General features: G+C 39.3%; 1 protein-coding gene across 3 annotated transcripts; it reads left to right on the top strand.

Annotated features, from left to right (window-relative positions):
- Nucleotides 1–635: 635 nt before the first annotated feature.
- On the top strand, nucleotides 636–22,508 carry LOC124139564 (major facilitator superfamily domain-containing protein 1-like). 3 transcript variants are annotated; one of them, XM_046506739.2, is made up of 14 exons: nucleotides 636–889; nucleotides 3,345–3,553; nucleotides 5,845–5,912; nucleotides 7,274–7,382; nucleotides 10,318–10,414; nucleotides 10,850–10,948; nucleotides 12,100–12,211; nucleotides 15,170–15,226; nucleotides 16,607–16,763; nucleotides 17,650–17,747; nucleotides 18,482–18,594; nucleotides 20,089–20,136; nucleotides 20,440–20,518; nucleotides 22,382–22,508. In XM_046506739.2, exons 1-14 carry the CDS (start codon nucleotides 733–735, stop codon nucleotides 22,398–22,400), a joined length of 1,422 nt encoding a protein of 473 aa, XP_046362695.2. In that variant the 5' UTR covers nucleotides 636–732; the 3' UTR covers nucleotides 22,401–22,508. The 3 variants fall into 3 exon arrangements, with proteins under 3 accessions (XP_046362695.2, XP_046362694.2, XP_048246898.1); XM_046506738.2 differs by lacking the exon at nucleotides 5,845–5,912 and adding an exon at nucleotides 5,115–5,182 and having other exon boundaries at nucleotides 637–889; XM_048390941.1 differs by lacking the exons at nucleotides 5,845–5,912; nucleotides 22,382–22,508 and adding an exon at nucleotides 5,115–5,182 and having other exon boundaries at nucleotides 637–889; nucleotides 20,440–20,522.
- The last annotated feature ends 851 nt before the right edge of the window (nucleotides 22,509–23,359 follow it).

The raw sequence follows: 23,359 nt of genomic DNA, 5'->3' as shown, positions 1-23,359 counted from the left end.
AGATTGAAAAACAAGATTTAATTCCAATCTCATTAAAATAATAGTTTAGTTGTCCATTCCGCTAAACCACCTAAAACGGTGGAGAAAAAATGATATGATTGTTAAGGGATTGACTTAATTCTATTTAAATAGCAATTTTAAATAAAGTTATGTCAGTTCTCGTTTTCAATGTAGCATTTAGAAGTTGGTAAGATGACCAAGGGATTCTTTATTATAATGACTGCGACGTTTCGGTGAATATACTAACATTTCTACAAACATATCATAATGACTTAACAGACTCAAAACCATTAATCAAAGGTAATTTACATGCTTTTTCATGGAAAGACAAACCATATGTATTATAAATAGGTTTTCGTATCTTTTTTAATTCTAGGCACAACACATCTGCTGAAAAAAATGAAATTTCTAATAAAGACGTTAATTCTTATCTCTGGCTGTAGGGACATTTTTATTTGTTTTGTTTATCACTGTTTTACATTTTAAAAATGCATGCCTTATAGAAATATACTTTTTTCAAATTATTATATGGAGGGCAACGGTAATTTTATAAACTTCAAAGCAGGGTATCCAAGTTGGTCATCTTACTCCATAAATAATCATTCCTACTTTTCGATCCAAGGATTGGTTAGAGAGTAAATGTTCTATTTTTAGGTGTCCCGTGACTGCCTCCCTCAAGACTGTCAAGACACAGCTGATCGTAAACTTTGAGGGACGATTTGAATAAGTTCCATGATGACAGAGACGGAGAAATCTCCCTTATTGGGATCTCGAACTGAAGACGAAGAGGAGGAGCAACTGTCGGGATGCGGCGCTACGATATTCTGCGACCCCAGGAGGTTTCTTCACAGATACCTGGTTTTAATTGTGATGTGCTTCCTTAGTTTTGGTGAGCCGTAATTGTATTTTAATTTTTTTTTTGAATCCGACCAATTTAAGTCATAATGTAAATTGTTAAACTATTGGGCTGAATAAATATGACAAGATATTTATTTCAAGATTTTTTTCAAGATAATATTCAGCTGACTCCTCTTTCTGTACTGTCACATGACAGTCACATCAGCTTGTGGCAATCTTAAGACTGCGAGACATATATTAGATGACACACGCAATCATTTGATGATTCAGAATAGATCGAACATGTTGAGGCAAAAATTGTAAACTGGGTGGTTTATGTCATGATATAAAAGCACTCTGCAGTGTTTGTTTCCACATTGTCATTTATGTGATAACAAGGTCTGCACTCAGAAAGAGTCTGCCCAGAGAGAGTAAGGTTGGGGGTTTGATCCCGGGCCGCGTCATACCATAACACGTTAAACGATTGTACTTGTTAACCTGCCTGCGCTTATCATTAAGGGTCTGAAACTAGGACTTGTTGGCTTGGAGTCAGTATACTGTGTCTGAGAGAGGTATTCATGTTAAACTGAGGCAAGGTATCTCAGTGAGCTAGCACTAAAATTCGGCATTGTCCGGACTAGTACAAGCAGCCACACACAAACATGTGTAAGTGCAATAATCTTGAACATGTTGAACGCAGTTTGACCCATACAGTTCGGCTTGCTGGATATCATTACCTGATCTTGGTGATAATGTTTCATGTGATGTAATTTATTTGTCATCTCACAATGGACCATGTTCACACTTTGAGTCACCCTGTGATGGCTGTCACAAGATAGATCAAATTGGCACAGAAATATAATTCACTGACAAGTCTTGTCACTTGCAATGATGAATTTGTGACATGTTTGTGTCACTAGCGCATGTTCAGTCCTAAATTCCATTTATCACGGTTAAATCTACAGGAAAGCTAGCTTGACATTGAAAACGCGGTATGTTTATCTTCTGATTGACATCATTCAATTATTGACATACCACTAAAAGTGACAGGAATATATGTTTCACAAGCTACCAGGGGTGGCCCAGTTGTGTCCCTTAGTTGTACCAGAAGCCTCTGATCATGAATTCTAATCCTGGTTCGTTCGGTTCATGCTTCTAGGTTTGTCAGCACAATACCTATGCTTCTGTATGTGTCTTGACTTGCCAAAGTGTTGTAGTCTTGCTTGGGAGTTTTCAAATTAGTTTATTTCTAGTCCTGTATGAGAGACTAGCACACATACTAAGGCCAGAGACAGCCTCCATGGCCTAGTGGTAGAGCGCTCTTGGTTAACTTTTTCCTTGGAGCCATTTCACTTCTAAGCGAAAAGCTATTGGTGCCAATTGGTTTTATTAGTAGCCAGATTTATCTATACATGATATTATGTGTTTTCTTATATAAACCTGTACAAAAATAAACAATAAATAAATATTATTAACATGATAAATGTTAATCATATCATAGCAAATTTCTTGATTTGCGGCACAAAAAACAAAAAACGTTCATGCTTTTGTTAAATTGAATTCAATCGAAATCTTTCAGCCAACCTTTATGAAAAATACACATTTCACTGGCCTAGTTGACTGTTTTGCCCAGTTTTCACTATTTTTGTTGTCCCTGCACCAATTAGGTAAGCAGACAAAGCTTCACTAGTACAGATGTTTTAGCACTGGTACTGGATTCAATAGATTTGCCAGTCAAGACTCCGCTAGTAGATCCTAAACACGACTGTTTCTCTACAGGCCCATCAGAGCACGATCCCTCTTTTGTAGCTCGCCTACTTGTGCTAGATGAAACACTAAATATTGAAAGTATATTTGTCGCCATTGTCCTACCACTGACAGCGGACCTACCACGGTACTTCATGCACAACGTCACAGTAATGTAGTGAAATAGCAAAGCCTATGTTCCATGTATCATGTGTATGGAGTAGTGTTACGCTCATGCTTCATGGTTTGTCATTGGTCGTATTTAGCCAATGAGCAAATTTGATACAGAATACAAAAACTGGGTTTTATGCCAAGTTATGATTGCACATGTACAACACAAATATTGAGACTTTTTAAGAATGGTTCTAGTCTTTATTGAATACAAAAAGAACCTTGGTTTGGTTCCACTCGGGAACTTTTGAGAAATGTAGTTAAAAATTTCAGAATTTAATTACATGGACGAATTAAATGGAATAATGGCCACAGTGTGACTAAACGTTCATACTAACTTGCCATCATAAACTTTCAATTGCATATGGGGCAGATTCAGTCGCTAATAAGAGAGCTGCTATGATGAAAGGGAGGTAACTCTGAACCTGTTCCTTTCCCTATCCCTTGTGCCCAAATGTTTTCATTTTGAGGAAATCCAAAATATATACTTGCTATATAACTACAGACCTGAATTCTTGGAGCAAACATCTGTAAACCACAAAAATAATGAAGTGGGCTTAAATTAAAGAATTTTGATTCTTCTTTTTAAGGAAGCTACTTCTGCTATGACAACCCTGCTGCCTTGCAGGACAACATGCTGAAGGACCTGGACATCTCTGAGAGCCAGTTCATGTCCTTCTATTCCTGGTACTCCTGGCCCAACGTCGTCCTCTGCTTCTTTGGCGGGTTTCTAATCGACAAGTTGTTGGGTGTCCGACTTGGCTCCATTGTATTCAGTTTGTTTGTGACAACTGGTCAGGTATGTGATGACGTGCTGATGTGATTTTATGTGACATTTTTCACTGTCTTGTCATTAGATGTTTACAGTGGTTGTGAAGGGTGGGAATTCCGGGTTAGAATTGGTCCCACATACCTAAGACCAGTCCCTGCTGTACTCCACAGCCAAAAATCAAGATTCTGCGGTCAATTTTTGTATATTATGCAACCAAATTTAATAATTCTAAACATAATTCTGTTATCTTTTAAGCTTAATTTTCATAGTTATGCGCCTGTTTCACTTGTAGCAGGCATTTTTGTGATCAACTAATCCTTGGCTAGAATAGCTTATTAAAGTGAATCTGGAGATCATTAGTGTAAATATTGGTAGCAATAATACAAAAGTCAACTTCTATTCAAAACAATTAAATGTCCATTTACATGTTTAAATCCACATGTCGACTAAAAGTCTGCAGTGTATTTGAAGAATTCATGGCTGTTACAATGTTGTGTTTGGGAGCTTGTTTTCTTCGGAAATGTACTAGCCACATAAATCATTTAGTTTCATTGACAGACATTAGTGTAGTTTTCTGTAGTTTCACCTCAAAACAAAATACCCCCTACTTCTTTTGCATAGTATTTGTCAACTAATCCTGAGCCAGGTGTTTAATGTGTTTAATGGAAAAAGCATAATTTTTAGTGTTTAAAAAAATGAGCTCAGACTTAGAACAAAGAGAAGGCCTCTGGTTTTACTTGCTTCAAGTATAATTCAAGTAAATAGACTTGTAATAACTTGAAATCCCATCTGATGAGATAATAAAAAAACAAACCTTTTCCATCTGCTATTTGTAGTTTGTTTCAAGCATGGCTGCAGGTTCATGCTGTGGTACACGGTTTGGATTTTAGTTTTGAAATTGTTTGAAAATATCTGTATCATATCCAAAAGGCATTTTATCTGTACAGAAATGAAACTCTTCCAACAAGGAAGCAATCTTAGTGTACACAATGTAAACCAGGATGGAGAATTCAGTAGCTGGCCAGGGTCCTGTTATACAAGGCGATCTTAGCGCTAAGGTGATCGTAACTCCCATACCTTAGCATAGACTTACGACAGTCGTAGCGCTAAGGTTGTTTTGTACAACGGCACCCAGGGTCCTGTTATACAAGGCGATCTTAGCGCTAAGGTGATCGTAACTCCCATACCTTAGCATAGACTTACGACAGTCGTAGTGCTAAGGTTGTTTTGTACAATGGTACCCGGGGATTTATCTTTGTTTCAAACTGAGTTCCTTTGGCAGGTAAATGGAGGATGGGGAGGGGTGGGGGAAATCACGAATTGATCCAAATTTAAATATTATTTTCATAAATTCTGAGGAATTGGAATTTTAACAATTCAAATTGGGAAATCTGTGATTTTTGTTGGGTTGGGACCAAATATCAGTCTTTCATCAGGTCTAGATAAATCTCTGGCTGATAGCATAACCACTGTGTAACCATGGCAACTAATGTAACATCTAGGTTATCAGGGTATTGTTTGTCAGTGTTTAACAATTATTGACAAATTGATAAGTCAGGATACTCAAATGACACCTGTTTCATTCCAGATTATATTTGCATCAGGAGCTATGATCAACAATATTTATCTGATGTATTTTGGTAGATTTGTTTTTGGGTAAGTTGTGTGTAAACATGTTAAATGCATGACAATCTGTTATTGTTTGCGCTTCGTGATAGATGCTGTGTGCCGCATACTGACTGTTCACAAATTGCACTTAGCTACTAACATTAGGTAACGGTGGGGTAGCCTTGTGGTTAAAGCGTCCGCTCGTAACGCCGAAGACCCGAGTTCGATTCCCTACATGGGTACAATGTGTGAAGCCCATTTCTGGTGTTCCCTGCCATGATATTGCTGGAATATTGCTAAAAGCGACCTAAACCATACTCTCTGACTTGCTAACATGACTAACAGGTCTGTTTGAATATTTTGGGTGATGGACTGTTTTCTTGAAAAGGAGAGAACTGAAACCTTGAACTTTGTCCGTGTATGGACGCATCAAGAATCATCATAAATCATGTGACGAAAAGATTTTTCGAACTTTTTTAAATTGTTTTTAATACAACAGAAATTAATATTTTGGAAACCAACTGACAAAATGTAGGATCATGTTACCATGGTAACATGAAGCCAAGTAAGTTTTTTATATGTTACTACCTTGACCATGAAAACAGTGCTGCCTGGGCATCCATCACTCACAATGAGCGTAGACAGGCTGTGCTTGTGCATGGTGCTTTATAACATTATTTCTGCATGTAATGCTTGTTTTGTACTTCCAGGTGATCTTTGCCTTGGGTTCTGTGTTCAACCTGTATTGGTTGATGTGTGCTGGAAGATTTGTGTTTGGGTAGGACTTGGAATTTAACCCAATAGAATATCCTGAGTTTATGTGTGACTCTAGGGCATTTGGTCCAAGACATGCTGTAGTGTAGTACGGGGTAGAACTTCTCCTGCACCACCCATAACCACCATCACTGAAATATCACATATTTCTAGAATACCAGACTTTGGCTTCAGCACCTTGGGTTCTTGTTTACTTAATACATTGATGAGTATAATTACCACACTTATGCTTTCTTGGCTGGATTAGCCCTAAGGACCCTAGAGAAAAAATTAAAAAGGGAATCCAACTCAAGTCTAGAATGATTTGCCAAGTCTTGATTGCCTCAGCTCTAGTTCTGAAATTATACATCATTCTGGGCTCCATTTGGATTTATGTTTGTTTTGTTTGTGTGTTGTTAACCCCGCACTCAGCAATATTCCAGCTATTTGACGGCGGTCTGTAAAATAATCGCGTCGCGACCAGACAATCCAGTGATTGACATCATGAGCATCGATGTACGCAATTGGTATCGATGACATGTATCAACCAAGTCAGCGAGCCTGACCACCCGATCCCGTTAGTCGCCTTTTACGACAAGCATAGTCGCCTTTTACAGCAAGAATGGGTTGCTGAAGACCTATTCTACCACGGGTCTTCACGGGTCTTTGGATTTATGTTTTATTTGAAGATATATATTATTTGTAGATATGTATCTATAATTAACTTCATTTCTGGGACTAATGTGTTTGTCTGTATGCAGCTATGAACTCTTAAAATTAGAGAGGCGTCTAACAGGATCAGGTGGTAAGGTCTTCAGCAACTCATGCTTGCCGTAAAAGGTGACTATGCATGTCGTAAACAGCAACTAACAGGATCGGGTGATCAGGCTCGCTGACTTTGTTGATGCATGTCATCGATCCCAATTGCCTGGATCGATGCTCATGATATTAATCACTGGATTGTCTGGTCCAGACTCGATTATTTACAGACCGCCATCATAGAGCTGGAATATTGCTGAGTGTGGGGTTAAACAACAAACAAACCAACTTAAAATTAGAAAGTGGTTAAGTTTCATGGAATTGATAACATTGCTTGTGCATGAGTATGCCGTGTTTGTCATGAATAGACTGATAACATTGGTGATTAACCATTGCTTGCCTGCAGAGTGTTTTCATTATTTAAAATGTGAACTTAGAAAATATTTATTACATCATCAGATTCCAAAGACACATGTATCTCTCTATCTTGTTGAACTGAGGGATCGGTATGGTTTAATGTGTAGACATCCTCAAAAGTCAATACCAGGGTTTTACCATGCGGGGTCCATGATTAAGTGTTAGTAATTCTATAGCTCTATTCGACACAGTATTACACCATGTTTTCAGTATTGGTGGAGAGTCTCTGGCTGTGGCACAGAACACATACGCGGTCAAGTGGTTCAAGGGGAGGGAACTCAACATGGTGTTCGGTCTGCAGCTCAGCTTTTCAAGAGTGGTAGGCATTTAGTTTACAATTAAAAAACCCCATTATTGTCTCCTATTATTATTAAATTATATACAGTAAAGTACGGTTATAACTAACTCAAAGGGACTACTAGTTTTAGTTCATTATAACCGTACTTCGTTATAAGCATATATACAGCATAACTACAGCAAATAGTCTGGACCAAAAACGTAAGTTCGTTAAATCCGTTATAAGCGTGTTCGTTAAAACCGTAGTTTACTGTAGTATTTTATTTTAAGAATTCTTGAGATGAATTTTGATCCCTGTATTCAGTTCTAATGTATATTTCCACACACAGGCTACAGAGCAATATTTTGTTTGTTTTGAAATGTAGGGTTCATTGTTTGTGTGTTTTGATGTTATGACCTAAAACCAGTGATAACAAAGCTGGAAGTTTTCACAGCAAAGTGTTTTTTAAAATTTACTCACAAAAGTTTTAAACATGTCAAACATCATGGCAGAAGGTTAGCCTCATGGCAGTAGGGTAGCCTAGTGGTTATGGTGTTCGTTTGTCACGCCGAAGACCCAGGTTTGATTCCCCACATGGGGACAATGTGTGAAGCCTATTTCTGGGCCCACTTGCTCAAAGCAATCTTAGTGAGAATAAATTATTTCTTTATAAACTCTTTATTTAGATGCATTAAGAACTCCATGTGTAGCTGTCAGACGAGTGACCCATTCTTATTCTACCATCTAGTCACGTGACTCAAACTACATATTCGTAGGCCAGTGTGACCTTGTGTTATAGACAGGACACCTCAAACCTTTTCACTCGGGATATTTGATGTTCTCCAAGTTGTTTCTGAGATAAATTTCAGTGATCCTTAGAGAGTTACTTTTGCACTCAGAAATATCCAAGTCATCAATGTTAAGAAATGAAAGAGTTTAACCCATCTGGGCTGTAACCAATGACAACAATATTACTAACGTCACTGGCAGTTTCTTTTGTGTTACTGATCTGACCGGTGAAAGTTTCCTGAGAAAATTTGGAACAGGTCTAACATCCAAAACTTCTGAGTATCTGTGTGTAACAGGTCTAACATCCAAAACTTCTGAGTATCTGTGTGTAACAGGTCTAACATCCAACACTTCAGAGTATCTGTGTGTAACAGGTCTAACATCCAAAACTTCTGAGTATCTGCGTGTAACAGGTCTAACATCCAAAACTTCTGAGTATCTGTGTGTAACAGGTCTAACATCCAAAACTTCTGAGTATCTGTGTGTAACAGGTCTGACATCCAAAACTTCTGAGTATCTGCGTGTAACAGGTCTGACATCCAAAACTTCTGAGTATCTGCGTGTAACAGGTCTAACATCCAAAACTTCTGAGTATCTGTGTGTAACAGGTCTAACATCCAAAACTTCTGAGTATCTGTGTGTAACAGGTCTAACATCCAAAACTTCTGAGTATCTGCGTGTAACAGGTCTAACATCCAAAACTTCTGAGTATCTGCGTGTAACAGGTCTAACATCCAAAACTTCTGAGTATCTGTGTGTAACAGGTCTAACATCCAAAACTTCTGAGTATCTGTGTGTAACAGGTCTGACATCCAAAACTTCTGAGTATCTGTGTGTAACAGGTCTGACATCCAAAACTTCTGAGTATCTGTGTGTAACAGGTCTGACATCCAAAACTTCTGAGTATCTGTGTGTAACAGGTCTAACATCCAAAACTTCTGAGTATCTGTGTGTAACAGGTCTAACATCCAAAACTTCTGAGTATCTGTGTGTAACAGGTCTAACATCCAAAACTTCTGAGTATCTGTGTGTAACAGGTCTAACATCCAAAACTTCTGAGTATCTGTGTGTAACAGGTCTAACATCCAAAACTTCTGAGTATCTGTGTGTAACAGGTCTAACATCCAAAACTTCTGAGTATCTGTGTGTAACAGGTCTAACATCCAAAACTTCTGAGTATCTGTGTGTAACAGGTCTGACATCCAAAACTTCTGAGTATCTGTGTGTAACAGGTCTGACATCCAAAACTTCTGAGTATCTGTGTGTAACAGGTCTAGATAAGAAAACACCTTTCAGGAATCTAACAGTCAGAGGGTGTAACCCAGTTGCCTCCCTTAGACATACCAGGAGTAGCTGGTTCAAATCTGTCCTGAGTATGATCCCAGATAGCTGGGGGTTTTCACCAAAGTGAAAACAATCAAAGGCTGGCATCACTACAGGCTTTCTTCCCTGATGTATCTTATGAGACCTTGTTCATGGATTCATTGGGTATTTGTCACTAAACATGGTGACCATAGATATAGTTACATATCTATCCTTAAAGGGTCGCGTCACGCCGAAGACCCGGGTTCGAAACCCGACATTGGTAGAATGTGTGAAGCCCATTTCTAGTGTCCCCCGCTGTGATATTGCTGGAATATTGCCAAAAGCAGCATAAAACCATACACTCACACTCACTTTAAAGGGTCAGGAGAGTTTGTAAAAATTGAAAGCAAATTTCATCGTAAGTTTACTGAGATAACAATGTTTGAAATACTGGGCGGTAGACATACTCAGGACATTTCCAAATTTGATCCATCAGTGAGAAAAATGATGTCTGATGTCAATTACATATTTTGACCTGTACCTCATGTGCCTGTGTTTTCCAGGTGAACAATTGACTTGCCTTTGCATGTGTTTGTGATGGGTGACACAGGTAGAACAGGATACTCTCCCCTTTTCGGGAACACCTGGTATCATCACTATTTGATAGTGATTCATAAACACATGGTCAAAATATAGTCAGGGTCATTCATTGACTCTGCTTTTAGCTTAGCAGAGATTTCTTGTGACAATGGAATTGGTTTTTGTAGCTTTTGTTTACATCACAAGAAGTGGTGTTGAACAAAGTCAGCCAGTAACACAACCACTCACCCACTGATCACTTAGTCAACCACCAATCCATCACCAAGTTGTGTTTCCATTCCAGGGCAGCACGGTCAACATGAATGTGATGCAGCCCGTGTACAAGTTCATCGGCAAGTGGTACGAGGGATTCAAGTGTCTAGGAATGTCGCTGTTTGTAGGTGAGTTGTGAACAGAACATGTTTTGGTTTGTGTGAGAGTAATGATAATGATTTTCCGTCGTTGGAACCAATAAAGTTGAAACTTCACATACTTTTTCCCACCAAGGATGACACCCCAATCTGATTTTCAATATGGCCGCCACATCAGCCTTATTGAAAAATCATTTTAACAAAATGTAAAATGAAATTTTGTACTTGTTTAGATTCAACACATTTGTTACTCTCTTTTTTTAAAATTGCAATTTTAAATTTATTCTTAAATTACCAGACTGATGTAGCTGAACTTTGGCAAGTATGTGCCCGTGAAGGTCCGGGTGTGAATAGGTCTTCAGCGACCCATGCTTGTCATAAAAATTAACTATGCTTGACAGTAACCTTTGTTGTAATGATAATGATGTTTCTGTTGTCAATGAAGCTGGTTGTGGAATGTTGTAGGCGCCGGCACGTGTGTGTTCTCCCTGATCTGTGCATTGACCCTGGCCTTCTTCGACAAGAGGAATGACCGAGTCCTAAAGAAATCTGCTTCAGCCTCAGGTACTTATTCTGTAGTACTTGACTTAAACTTTGACAATGCAGTGATAAATAAATAGAATTAAGCTCTTGTCATTGCAAGTCGTATGTTGTCTGTCGTCATCATCCAGAACTATTTACAGTTTTGACCTCATCTCCGAAATGGCTTATAGATTCAGATGAATTGTGTTCGGATATTGTTAAGTAGAATAAGGATTCCACGTTAGATATATTGGGCCAGAGGCCTGAACATGGTGGGTGAGATAGTCACCTTGCAACAAGTTTGTTTGAGGCATCTTGATCGGAAATCATATATGAAAGCAGAAAATAGTGGAAGATATCATGCAGTCCCAAATGAGTCGCTTTGTAGATCCTAATGTCAGCTAATTTGAATTTTAGACAAATTTATATTTCTCTATAACCCAAGCATTGTTTTGTTGCAACGGTAGCATTGTTGTTGCAGTCCTAGCATTGTTGTGTTGCAACCCTGGCATTGTTCAGTTGTTGTATTGCAACCCTGGAATTGTTGTGTTGCAACCCTGGCATTGTTGTGTTGCAACCCTGGCATTGTTGTATTGCAACCCTGGCATTGTTATATTGGAACCCTGGCATTGTATTGCAGCCCTGGCATTGTTGTGTTGCAACCCTGGCATTGTTTTGTTGTTGCAACCCTGGCATTGTTGTGTTGCAACCCTGGCATTGTTGTATTGCAACCCTGGCATTGTTGTATTGCAGTCCTGGCATTGTTTTGTTGCAACCTTGGCATTGTTGTGTTGGAACCCTGGCATTGTTGTATTGCAGTCCTGGCATTGTTTTGTTGCAACCCTGGCATTGTTGTGTTGGAACCCTGACATTGTTGTATTGCAACCCTGGCATTGTTGTGTTGCAACCCTGGTATTGTTTTGTTGCAACCCTGGCATTGTTGTATTGCAGCCCTGGCATTGTTGTATTGCAATGCTGGCATTGTTTTGTTGCAACCTTGGCATTGTTGTGTTGCAACGCTGACATTGTTGTGTTGCAACCCTGGCATTGTTGTATTGCAACCCTGGCATTGTTGTATTGCAACCCTGGCATTGTTGTGTTGCAACTCTAGCATTGTTTTGTTGCAACCCTGGCATTGTTGTGTTGCAACCCTGGCATTGTTGTATTGCAACCCTGGCATTGTTGTGTTGCAGATGAAGTTGTTCGGATGGGCGACGTCCGCTACTTCCCCCTCACCATGTGGCTCATCTGCGTCATTTGCGTGGCCTACTACGTCGCCGTCTTCCCCTTTGTGGGCCTGGGACTGTGAGTATTGTGCAGTCACTAACTAGAAGTAGACTAGTTAAACTTGGCCACTCCGCTGCCTTCAGGGATTTAGTGGATAGAATACCTGCCTGGAGAGCAGTCGGTAGTTTGATTCCTTTGGCTGTGTCATAGCAAAAGATGTTCGAGATGGTACTGATCGGCTCGGAGTCAGTGTATTGTGTCTGAGTGGGATATCCATGTTAACACTTTCAACACCACAGGCCGGTACACTGGCCAAGAAGTCATGAATCCCCAGACACCTCAGGCTGGTACATCATCCTGGCTGTATCCACGTCAAAATAATATAGAAAAATGATTAAATCTATCACTTTTCAGAATTGGTCAATCAGAGGCTGTTAAATCACAATAAACCCCCTCTGATTGAAACAGCTGGTTTGACGACCGCATCACCGCGGAAGCTAATATTCATAGAATAGTACTTTTTTCAGCCATTGTCGGTAGGCATATTTAAATAATTATATCTACAATTACAAGTTACAAAATGCACAGATGCGGTAACTACAATATTCAAAGGATGTGTGGCAATACATTTCGTGCAGAAAACACGATAGAATTCTACAAAGGGAATGTATTTACGTTTTGGAGACAACAGAGAGCTTGGAATTTTGGCGCTTTTCTATATACGACTGTGACGTCATATCTTTTGCGTCACAATGAGCGGCATGACGTCATAATGGTGACGTGATGTAGAGCGAAAGCCTTGCAAAGCTTGCTTTGTTTTCTTTAGGGATGCCCACCTCATGTTAGCTTACCAAGTTGCCGTGCTTATATGCTTTCAATACCTGTCATATGTTCGAGTGAAGTATTAGGGTGTAAACAAACTGCTTGAATATATGCAGCGCCATATTTTGTTCAGTGATTCCGTAATTCAGATCGACAACCCACTCAAAACACTGAACTCAACCCATGCCGCTTCACTCAGTATATTTGCTAACACCAAAGAGTTCACGTTTTATTTAGTCATGGTAGAATGGAGATAAACATACTGTGTTTTCAATGTAGAGCTAGGTTACCTGTAGATTTAACCGCGCTAAATTTAACATTTGAAACCTCACGCTGCGCGTTCGGTTCCAAATTCAATTTAGCGCGGTTAAATCTACAGGTAACCTAGCTCTACATTGAAAACACAGTATGTTTATCTCCTAATCAACAAAAATATGTCTAATAGTTGTCAAACTTACATCTAAATTATTATTTCCATCTGTTTGTGCGATTGCATGTAACGTAAGTCAAATCACATCTCAGCTTTCGTCGCTTTGATTTCGAGGCTCGAACACGATGATTAATGCCAAAATATATACATGAGAAATGTTTGTCACATCTGAAATTTATCATACACAAGGACGGTATCCATTGCTGTAATTTGATTGGCTGCCTTAGGTCATTTGCTTGAATTAGACCAATCACGATCCTTGTAGCAGATTTTGGCAAGAAAGATTTCGGCATAATACAGCCTTGAAAGTACTCCAGGGGAGGTTACTGTCATATCATTGAAGTCATCAGCTTTCTAATGATACCAAACATCAAATGAATTGACGCACGTGTTATTCATACAAAGCTTCGAAAACAGAGGTATTTTCTCATGTTACTGAGCAGAAAGCCACTGTTATTGTGAAATGGGTGATGAAAGATATTTTAAATTCTTTTAAAAATAATTTTCCGATTTCTTAAACAATGAAAATTAAAAAGAAATAGGTAAGTGAATATTATGAAAGCTTATATTTGCAGAAAATTGTCAAATTTTCGCTTCCTTTGTGCTTAATCTGGATGTTATGAATGTGTTAGCTTACATATTTTATGTACAACAAACTTAATTAAGTTGTAAATGCATTATTTAAGTAATGTGATAAACATAACTTTCATTCTTTAAACCGTAGAATCTTACCTTTCAAACATGTAGTAGCAAAGATGTTTTACAAGCAGATAATTTCCTTGATAGCTGTAGGCTTCATCCATCACACAAGAGTCTCTGGAAACTCAGTGTCACAGCAGTAAAAGCTTCTGGTTGACTGGTGTTGGCATGTTATCTCAATGGGCTAGCACTATAAAACTCAATGGGCTAGCACTATAAAACTCAATGGGCTAGCACTATAAAACTCAATTGGCTAGCACTATAAAACTCAATGGGCTAGCACTATAAAGCACAATGGGCTAGCACTATAAAACTCAATGGGCTAGCACTATAAAACACAATGGGCTAGCACTATAAAACTCAATGGGCTAGCACTATAAAACACCATTTGCTAGCACTATAAAACACAATTGGCTAGCACTATAAAACAATTGGCTAGCACTATAAAACACAATTTGCTAGCACTATAAAACACAATTGGCTAGCACTATAAAACACAATGGGCTAGCACTATAAAACACAATGGGCTAGCTCTATAAAACTCAATGGGCTAGCACTATTAAACAATTGGCTAGCACTATAAAACACAATTTGCTAGCACTATAAAACACAATTGGCTAGCACTATAAAACACAATGGGCTAGCACTATAAAACACAATGGGCTAGCACTATCAAACTCAATTGGCTAGCACTATAAAACTCAATGGGCTAGCACTATAAAACACAATGGGCTAGCACTATAAAACTCAATGGGCTAGCACTATAAAACACAATGGGCTAGCACTATAAAACACAATGGGCTAGCTCTATAAAACTCAATGGGCTAGCACTATAAAACTCAATGGGCTAGCACTATAAAACTAGCATTAGTCCAGATTAATACTGGCAAAGACAGACTAGCACATGCAGACGCTAGGGCACATGCACAGACAAAGGCAAAAATGCACGCATGTGCGCACACACACACAGAAAATTATGTTCACTGAACCATTATGAAATACTATTACTATATTGATGGTTATTGCTGCGTGTACTTGCCCTCATCATAACTCATGTGAAGTAATAAATGTTGTATTTATTTCAGTGTTTTCTTTGAAATGAAGTACGACTATTCCCCAGGCCTTGCCAACAATGTCAACAGGTAGGTTGCTTCAAACACTTTGATACATAAGTTTTAAGTTACAGTGGAATCTGTCCAATTCCGCCCTGGATGGGATCGGTTAAAAAGTCCGGTTTACAGCGAGGTCCAGAGTCCATTCATGTCCATTTGAGACACAAGTGACTTCAATAGCAGCTTACACTACCTTGCTTTGAACGCTCTAATAGCTCCTTGATTCAGTGGTTTCAAGACAGAAGTGAAGTTTGGAAGTGAAAATTAAATTTTTGCGCTACAATAGCATTGTTGTTTGAGTTGACAGTGACTGAACTTACTTCAAAGTGAGAGAACATGCGGTCCGGTCCGGTCCGGTCTGGTCCAATCTCATTTAGACCGCTTCTTCTCAATAGTAAATTGGTTGTCGGGACTAAATTTTGTCCCAGGTGTAATAAGTGTGAATATGAGAGTTGTAGGTCAGTTTGAGTATGATAATTTATTAAGGAACTGAAGGGACATGTTGTTCAAGTGTTCACCAAAGTCCAGTCCAATTTGGACAGATTCCACTGTAATTGGTTATTATCCCAACAGAGAAGAAATGCCTTTCACTTTTAGCTCACCTGAAACACCGGATATTATATTTACTGTTAATGGAAGAATAAGTATTAGCACATTATTTGTGATGTAAGGCTGTGACAAATAAGTGACCTTGTTTTGAATTGATGCACTCAGTTATTCACTCATGATGCTATAATATATGCTACTCAAATGATGTCAAGGAACACCTGATTCTTTTCACGTGACTATAGTTATGACTATAGCCTTGACAGATTAACTATAGTCTTATAAAAAAATATGTTTTTCTTGAACTTCTTTTGAGTGGTATACTTGTAATAATGCGGACAGCGGCAGAAGATATTGCTGTCTGCAGGACAAAACATTCACTCACTCTATTGTTAGACCCGTGAAGATCCGGGGTAGAATATGGTCTTCAGCAACCCATGCTTGCCGTAAAAGGCGACTATGCTTGTCGTAAAAGGCGACTAACGGGATCGGGTGGTCAGGCTCGCTGACTTGGTTGATACATGTCATCGATCCCAATTGCGAGGATTGATGCTCATGATGTCAATCACTGGATTGTCTGGTCCAGACTCGATCATTTAACAGACTGCCGTCGTATAGCTGGAATATTGCTGAGTGCGGCGTTAAACAACAAACTAACAAACTAACAAACAAGACTATTGTTGACGGCGTCTTAGTCCTGCATCACTTCAGACTTTCTTCCACATTAAACGGAGTCACTGTGATATAAATGTAATACTGTTCATAGTGGCATTAAATCAAACGCACTCACTGAATTTTGTAAATCTTTAAGTGATATTTGATTGCCCAATAAGTCACTCGCTAATGCACGTGGTTCCCTTGCAGCATCGTGTATATCATCTCAGCAGTTGCCTCCCCTTTGTTTGGCTTCCTGATTGACAAGAGCGGGAAGAACATCTTCTGGGTGATCACGGGGGTTCTTGTCACTTTGGGATGTCATGCCATGCTGGCCTTCACCTTCATCAACCCATACGTTGCCATGGTAACCAGACTTTATCAGATGATGCTATCAAACAACTGTAAAAATATTCACACACTGTAAAATATTGGATACACACCGAAGGAATCTGTCCTATGTTTAAGTTATCCAGTGTTAATTTAAGTTTTAAATAGTACCACCTTTGCCAAAATGTTTCAAGCTTTGTCATCACCATACCCATGCTTGTGGGTTTCACAAACGTGCTAAACATCTAAGACCTGTATCACTTCGGGGTATCCGCCCATATTAAGCTCAAACTCTGTGATGTCATTGGAACACTTCGGAAGAGACTTCAAACTCACTCTTAGAAAACAAAGTGCTCATTTCATGTCCATTTCCTTGCAGTATTGCTCAAAGTGCCTAAAATTCATTCTGTTTATCTTAGAGCTAAATATGTTGAGGTTACTCTCAATAAAGTTTGTCAGATAGGGAAGGGAGATCACTCTCGAATAAAGTTGGCCAGATCGCGAAGGGAGGTCACTCAAAATATAGTTGGCTAGATTGGGAAGGGAGATCACTCTCAATAATGTGTGCCAGATCAGGAAGGGAGATCACTCTCAATAACATTTATCAAATTGGGAAGGGAGATCACTCTCTGATAAGTTGGCCAGATTGGGAAGGGAGGTCAATCTCAATTAAGTTAGCCAGATTGGGAAGGGAGATCACTGTCAATAATATGTGCCAGATCAGGAAGGGAGATCACTCTCAATAATGTCTGCCAGATTGGGAATGGAGATCACTCTCAATAATGTGTGCCAGATTGGGAAGGGAGATCACTCTCAATACTGTTTGCAAGATCAGGAAGGGAGATCACTCAAGCCATTGTATGATACTTATCTGCTCCTCATGTTGCCCTGTGTTGCTTAACATTGTGCCTTGCTACTTTCAGTCCACCATGGGTCTGGCCTACTCTGTGCTGGCCAGTGCGCTCTGGCCAATGGTGTCCATGGTAATCCCCCAACACCAGCTCGGGACAGCATACGGAATGTGAGTACAAAAGACGAAAATTGTGGTTTCTTCCTTAATTCAAAGTGTCAGTCCACCCAAAAGATAATCAATTGAAATTTTGTGTGGAAGTTTGTTACTAGGCATCAGAATTTCAATATGGACACTAGATAGCCAACATTCATTTGAAAAAGCAACTAATAAATCTTAAAAACTACCAGCAGCCATATTGGAAAATATAAATAATCATGTATGCCTCCTCCATAAACAGCTATTCCTCAGAAATAACTGGGGCGGTGGGGTAGGCTAGTGCTTAAAGTATTTGCCAAAGACCCAGGTTTGATTCCCCACATGGGTACAATGTATGAAGCCCAATTTTGGTGTCCCCCGCCGTGATATTGCTGGAATATTGCTAAGAGCGGCATAAAATCATACTCACTTACTCAATCAGGAATCGGGCGGTCGGGTAGCCTAGTGGTTAAAGCGTTCGCTCGTCACGCCGAAGACCCAGGTTCGATTCCCGACATGGGTACAATGTGTGAAGCCCATTTCTGGTGTCCCCCGCCGTGATATTGCTGGAATATTGCTAAAAGCGGCGTAAAACTCACTCACCCACACTCAATGAGGAATCACTGGATCAATGAAGTAAAAGGTCTGTAACCCAAGCAATAAGAAGTAAAAGGCCTTGTGTAGAGAGACAGTGGTTAGATCTGGCTGATGGACATCAGTTGTTAGTGCACATACCTCATGTAACCTTCAATAAATGTCTGTTACAGAATGCAGGCTGTACAGAACCTAGGTCTGGCTGTTATATCACTGGTGGCTGGGATCATCGTAGACTCCAAGGGCTACCTCATCCTGGAGGTGTTCTTCATGGCCTGGCTCTGCAGTGAGTACACCAAGACATGAGATCACCCTCATTAACCTTGGCCATATCGAGAAGGGAGATCGCTCTCAATAGCCTTTGACATATTGAGAAGAGCGATCACTCTCAATAAACTTGGCCATATAGAGAAATGAGATCATTCTCAATAGCCTTGGCCATATCGATAAGAGAGGTCACTCTCAATTGCCTTGGCAATATCGAGAAATGAGATCACTCTCAATAACCTTGGCCATCTCGAGAAATGAGATCACCCTCAATAACCTTGGCCATATCGAGAAGAGAGATCACTCTTTAAAACATTGGCAACACATGCTTGCTGTAAGAGGCGACTATCGGGATCAGGTGGTCAGGCTCACAGATTTCATGGATGCATGTCATTGTATCCCTATTGCCTAGATCAATGCTCATGATGTCAATCACTGGATTGTCTGGTCCAGACTCCATTATTTACAGACCACCATCATATAGCTGGAATATTGCTGAGTGCGGCATAAAACAACAAACAATAAAAAAACTTGCAACAGCAGAAAGGGAAGTCACTCTCAAATTTGACTGTGAAGGGAGATCACTCTCAATAAGCTTGACCACAGTGGAAAGGGAGATCACTCTCAATGAACTTGACCAGATCAGGAAGATCTGTAGTGAGGCCTAGAGGTTAGAAGCCCATGTCCCATTGACATAGTTGGAATATTGCTAGCATTAAACCTGCTTAATCATGCCCTGTAGTGGCAGTGAATACAGTTAAAGTACTCATGGAAATGAAAAAAAACTGTTTTGCTGGATTTAATAATCGACACAAAGCATAACGTAGATGTAAATACGAAATAACAAAACACCTGGAAAGTACTAGTCTGGATTTGCTAGTTTTATCTCAGTGCTCAATACAAAATGTACTTTAAAGGAGGTAATTTGTAGGCACTTTCAACATTCAAATATAAAACTAAGTCCAAATTGACATGGAAACAGGCTATAGGCATTATGCAAATTAGCCTGGAAAAAAGTTATCAAAACAGCAATAAAAATAACAGCTATGTTCATGTACATAATAATAATGACATGTAAGTTGTTGTTTGAGAAGGGAATATGTTATTTTTACGTTCTGGTATTTTGACGATGATTCACTATCCCACAATGCCACTCACAAATCACTAACCACATGCACATGCACGTGGGTTTCAAGCACCTGTTTTCACCTGTCGTCAAGGTGTCATAGGTCATGGACATTCACCTTGATGTACTTAACACCTGGTTATGCTCAGTTTCACAATAGTCTGTTTTGTTCATATTTTTACACACTTTTATGTGTAAAAAGACATAACCTTTGATACGCTGTATTTGTGCCAAGGCCCAATTAGTACTCATTGAGTTGATTGAATATTTATAGATTTTGTATATTAACTGCATGTATTTAAAATCTGAGATCGAAAAAACAGGTTTTTTTTTCATTTCCGTGAGTACTTTAGTATGTGTATGTGATCTGTGATTCTCTCTCGCCAGTGGCCCTGATCGCAGCTGTCTTCCTGTACCTGGTCGATGCTACACGAGGTATGTTCTCAAACACATGGAGAGGTACACTCAGACAAGTCTTGTGACTCTGTGGTACTGCCACATACATACATGTCTCAGGATAGAAAATAAAAAAATTATATGATTTTAAAGTGCCATTTTCATTTCAGAATTGTGAATACTTTTCACCTCTCCAGTTTATGTGAGGGAGCTTTTGGATGTCTACAAAGTCATTAACAACATTAAAATTTGAAAACCACAGTTCTGTACCAAGTTCCAAAACAAAGTTGTCTGAATGCTTGTTCTCAGTTGCCTGTCCTCAGTTCCACTTCTCTCTTTCAGGCGGTAAGCTGAATATGTCCTCCAAGAAGCGACACCAAGAAGCAGAAGCACTCAAGGAGAAGGAAGAGAAGGAAGAAGAGTAAGTGATGGGTTAAAGTCAGGAGGAACTGCTTCATGTGTCCAGAACAGTCAGTCTAGTTACTAACAAAATTTTATTGCTGAAATACAGTAAACTACGGTTATAAAGAACACGCTTATAACGAACTGACGGATATAATGAACATACTTTTTTGGTCCCGACTATTTGCTGTAGTTATGCTGTATATATGCTTATAACGAACTAAAATTAGTGGTCCCTTTGAGTTCATTATAACTGTACTTTACTGTACTTTGACTGCTCTGTGTATGGAGAAACAGAATTGTGGGGATTGGTTGGTCAACATGACTTTTGACATTCAGTCTTGTTGTTAAAAAAAAGTTGATTGGTCGGTCAAAATGGTTGCTGATCATGGAGAGATCCTGTATTGATGACCTCCCAGGAGCACCATGTGCATCTGGGTCCAGTGTTCTCGTATGCACTGAAACGTTGATGGTACCAAACTATATGGGCCTTCACGAGCCTTAAGACCATCGTAACTCCCACACCAACTCCCATACCTAAACAGAAGTTTACAATATTTGGAGTACTAAGACTAATGTGAAGATCCAGGGTAGAATTGGTCTTCAGCAACCCATTCTTGTCATAAGAGGCGACTAATGGGATCGGGTGGTCAGGCTCGCTGACTTGATGGATTCATGTCACGGTATCCCAATTGTGTGGATTGATGCTCATGATGTCAATCACTAGATTGTTTGGTTCAGACTCGATTATTTACAGACCACCATCATATAGCTGGAATAGTGGAATGTCAGTACTTTTGAAAGTTTAATATCTGAGTCATGACGATTGCTGGAAGCAGAATGATCGACCAGTGTCCCATCCTTGTGATAAATGACTAATGACTCGACCGGATTTGAGTTTTACATTGGTATTCTTGAGCTAGTGGATTAGTGAATTTCGAAGGCTGTCAATTTGTTCAAGAAGGCCAAGCACCAAAAGTTTGACCTGGCTTCCATTCATCAAAGCAACCATAACTCTAAGGTGTCTTAACTCTACGTACATGTGAGTTATGATAATCATTCGGGCTGTGTATTGACCTGGATTTTGTATTGCAATATATTGGCATACTTTATTCTGTATTGTGATACGTATTGCAATATATTGCAAATTTACATTTTCATGAGTTAATCAGAGTTATACCCTGTATTAATGTCAGATACCATCAAGCTCCTTCCCAGCGTGTGACACCTTCGTTATACCCTTCGTGTTATAGAGCTCCGCGGACGAGCTGTGGCTGAGAGGAGTTTGATAGTCTCGATGTGTACATGATTATCAGATCATCAGAGGCAAGTTGTATCAGAAAGATACTATTTCCCATCTCCATATCGATAAGGAACACATAAATATACTCATTTATATTTGCCGCAATATATTGCTATATTTACAAACAATAGGTATTGCAATAGGTATTGCTGAAAATTTGCACCACAATATACCAGTGTACCGGTAATAGTTGGTTGGTTTGTTGTTTAACGCCACACTCAGCAATATTCCAGCTATATGACGGCGGTCGGTAAATAATCGAGTCTGGACCAGACAATCCAGTGATTGATATCATGAGCAACGATCCACACAATTGGGATCGATGACACGTATCAACCAAGTCAGCGAGTCTGACCACCCGATCCCGTAAGTCGCCTTTTATGACAAGCATAGTTGCCTTTTACAGCAAGCATGGGTTGCTGAAGACCTATTCTGCCCCGGATCTTCACAGGTCGTACCGGTAATACTGCACACCTTTGATAATCATAGCGCCTCAATAGCTTTGTGAAATAAGGACCCAGTGTATTGGGGGGTTATATTACATCAATTTACTCACTCACTCCATGTTTTCTCTTCCAGAAAGAAACCACTGAACTAAGCCGGCCAACCACACGCAACCATCACAGTAAATACCATTTTCAACATGACAGAAAATGCAAATATTATGCAAAGTTTGATATCTAATTTACAGATGATGTAGAGTTGACCAAAAACCATACATGTAGTGTTTCTTCATTATGTTATCAGGGCGGTCGGGTAGCCTAGTGGTTAAAGCGTTCGCTCGTCACGCCGAAGACCCGGGTTCGATTCCCGACATGGGTACAATGTGTGAAGCCCATTTCTGGTGTCCCCCGCCGTGATATTGCTGGAATATTGCTAAAAGCGGCGTAAAACCAAACTCACTCACTCACTCATTATGTTACCAAGCTGGAAAAAGGGACAGTGTGAAACATGTTTATGAAGCATGATAAACATTCTTTTATCTACTTGATCTGCATAGTTTTAGGAATGAGCACAAAGTTTAGCAATCATTATGAAAGTTGTGTTCATGAGTGTGGTAGAGAGATTTGTTCTTTTCAACACCCATTTTAGACTTGTACGAACCTTTTTAACTGTATACCTGTCCTTGTTGGTGTCTGTAGTCTAAAACAGCTGACATACATGAAAAAGGTTATCAGTCATATAAACAAGTCTGATAACTTTAGTATCAATATTTCAAAGTTTTCTGTAACAAGCAAGTATGTCAAGTTCAGTGGACTTAAAAGGCCTGTGTCCTTGGCAACCATTATTTACTGTATGGCTGTATGATGAAATGTTGCTCCACTCAATGACCCAAAATACTCATTTACAAACGATCATGACACTCACATTTTGTTACGGCATTTTCATCAAGTATTACTGTATGTAAAGACACACGTGTAAAGACACATTTTATGGTTTTCAAAGTATCCTTGATTTTTATTCTTTTAAATTTAATTTTCGACACTGTAAACGCACACTGCATTGAACAGAAAATATTATTGTTTTGTTTTTTACGTGTTGAAGAAATTTAAAATA

Source organism: Haliotis rufescens, unplaced genomic scaffold (assembly GCF_023055435.1).
Source record: "Haliotis rufescens isolate VD_foot unplaced genomic scaffold, xgHalRufe1.0.p SCAF_9, whole genome shotgun sequence".
Lineage (NCBI taxonomy): Eukaryota > Metazoa > Mollusca > Gastropoda > Lepetellida > Haliotidae > Haliotis > Haliotis rufescens.
This window is presented reverse-complemented; position numbering and strand designations above follow the sequence as displayed.

Excerpts from the sequence above, each read along its gene's own strand:
- LOC124139564 (XM_046506739.2), top strand. The coding sequence starts at position 733 with ATGATGACAGAGACGGAGAAATCTCCCTTATTGGGATCTCGAACTGAA. Across the intron at positions 890-3,344 it reads GATGTGCTTCCTTAGTTTTG|GAAGCTACTTCTGCTATGAC; the intron begins GTGAGCCGTAAT and ends CTTCTTTTTAAG. Across the intron at positions 18,595-20,088 it reads CTTCATGGCCTGGCTCTGCA|TGGCCCTGATCGCAGCTGTC; the intron begins GTGAGTACACCA and ends CTCTCTCGCCAG.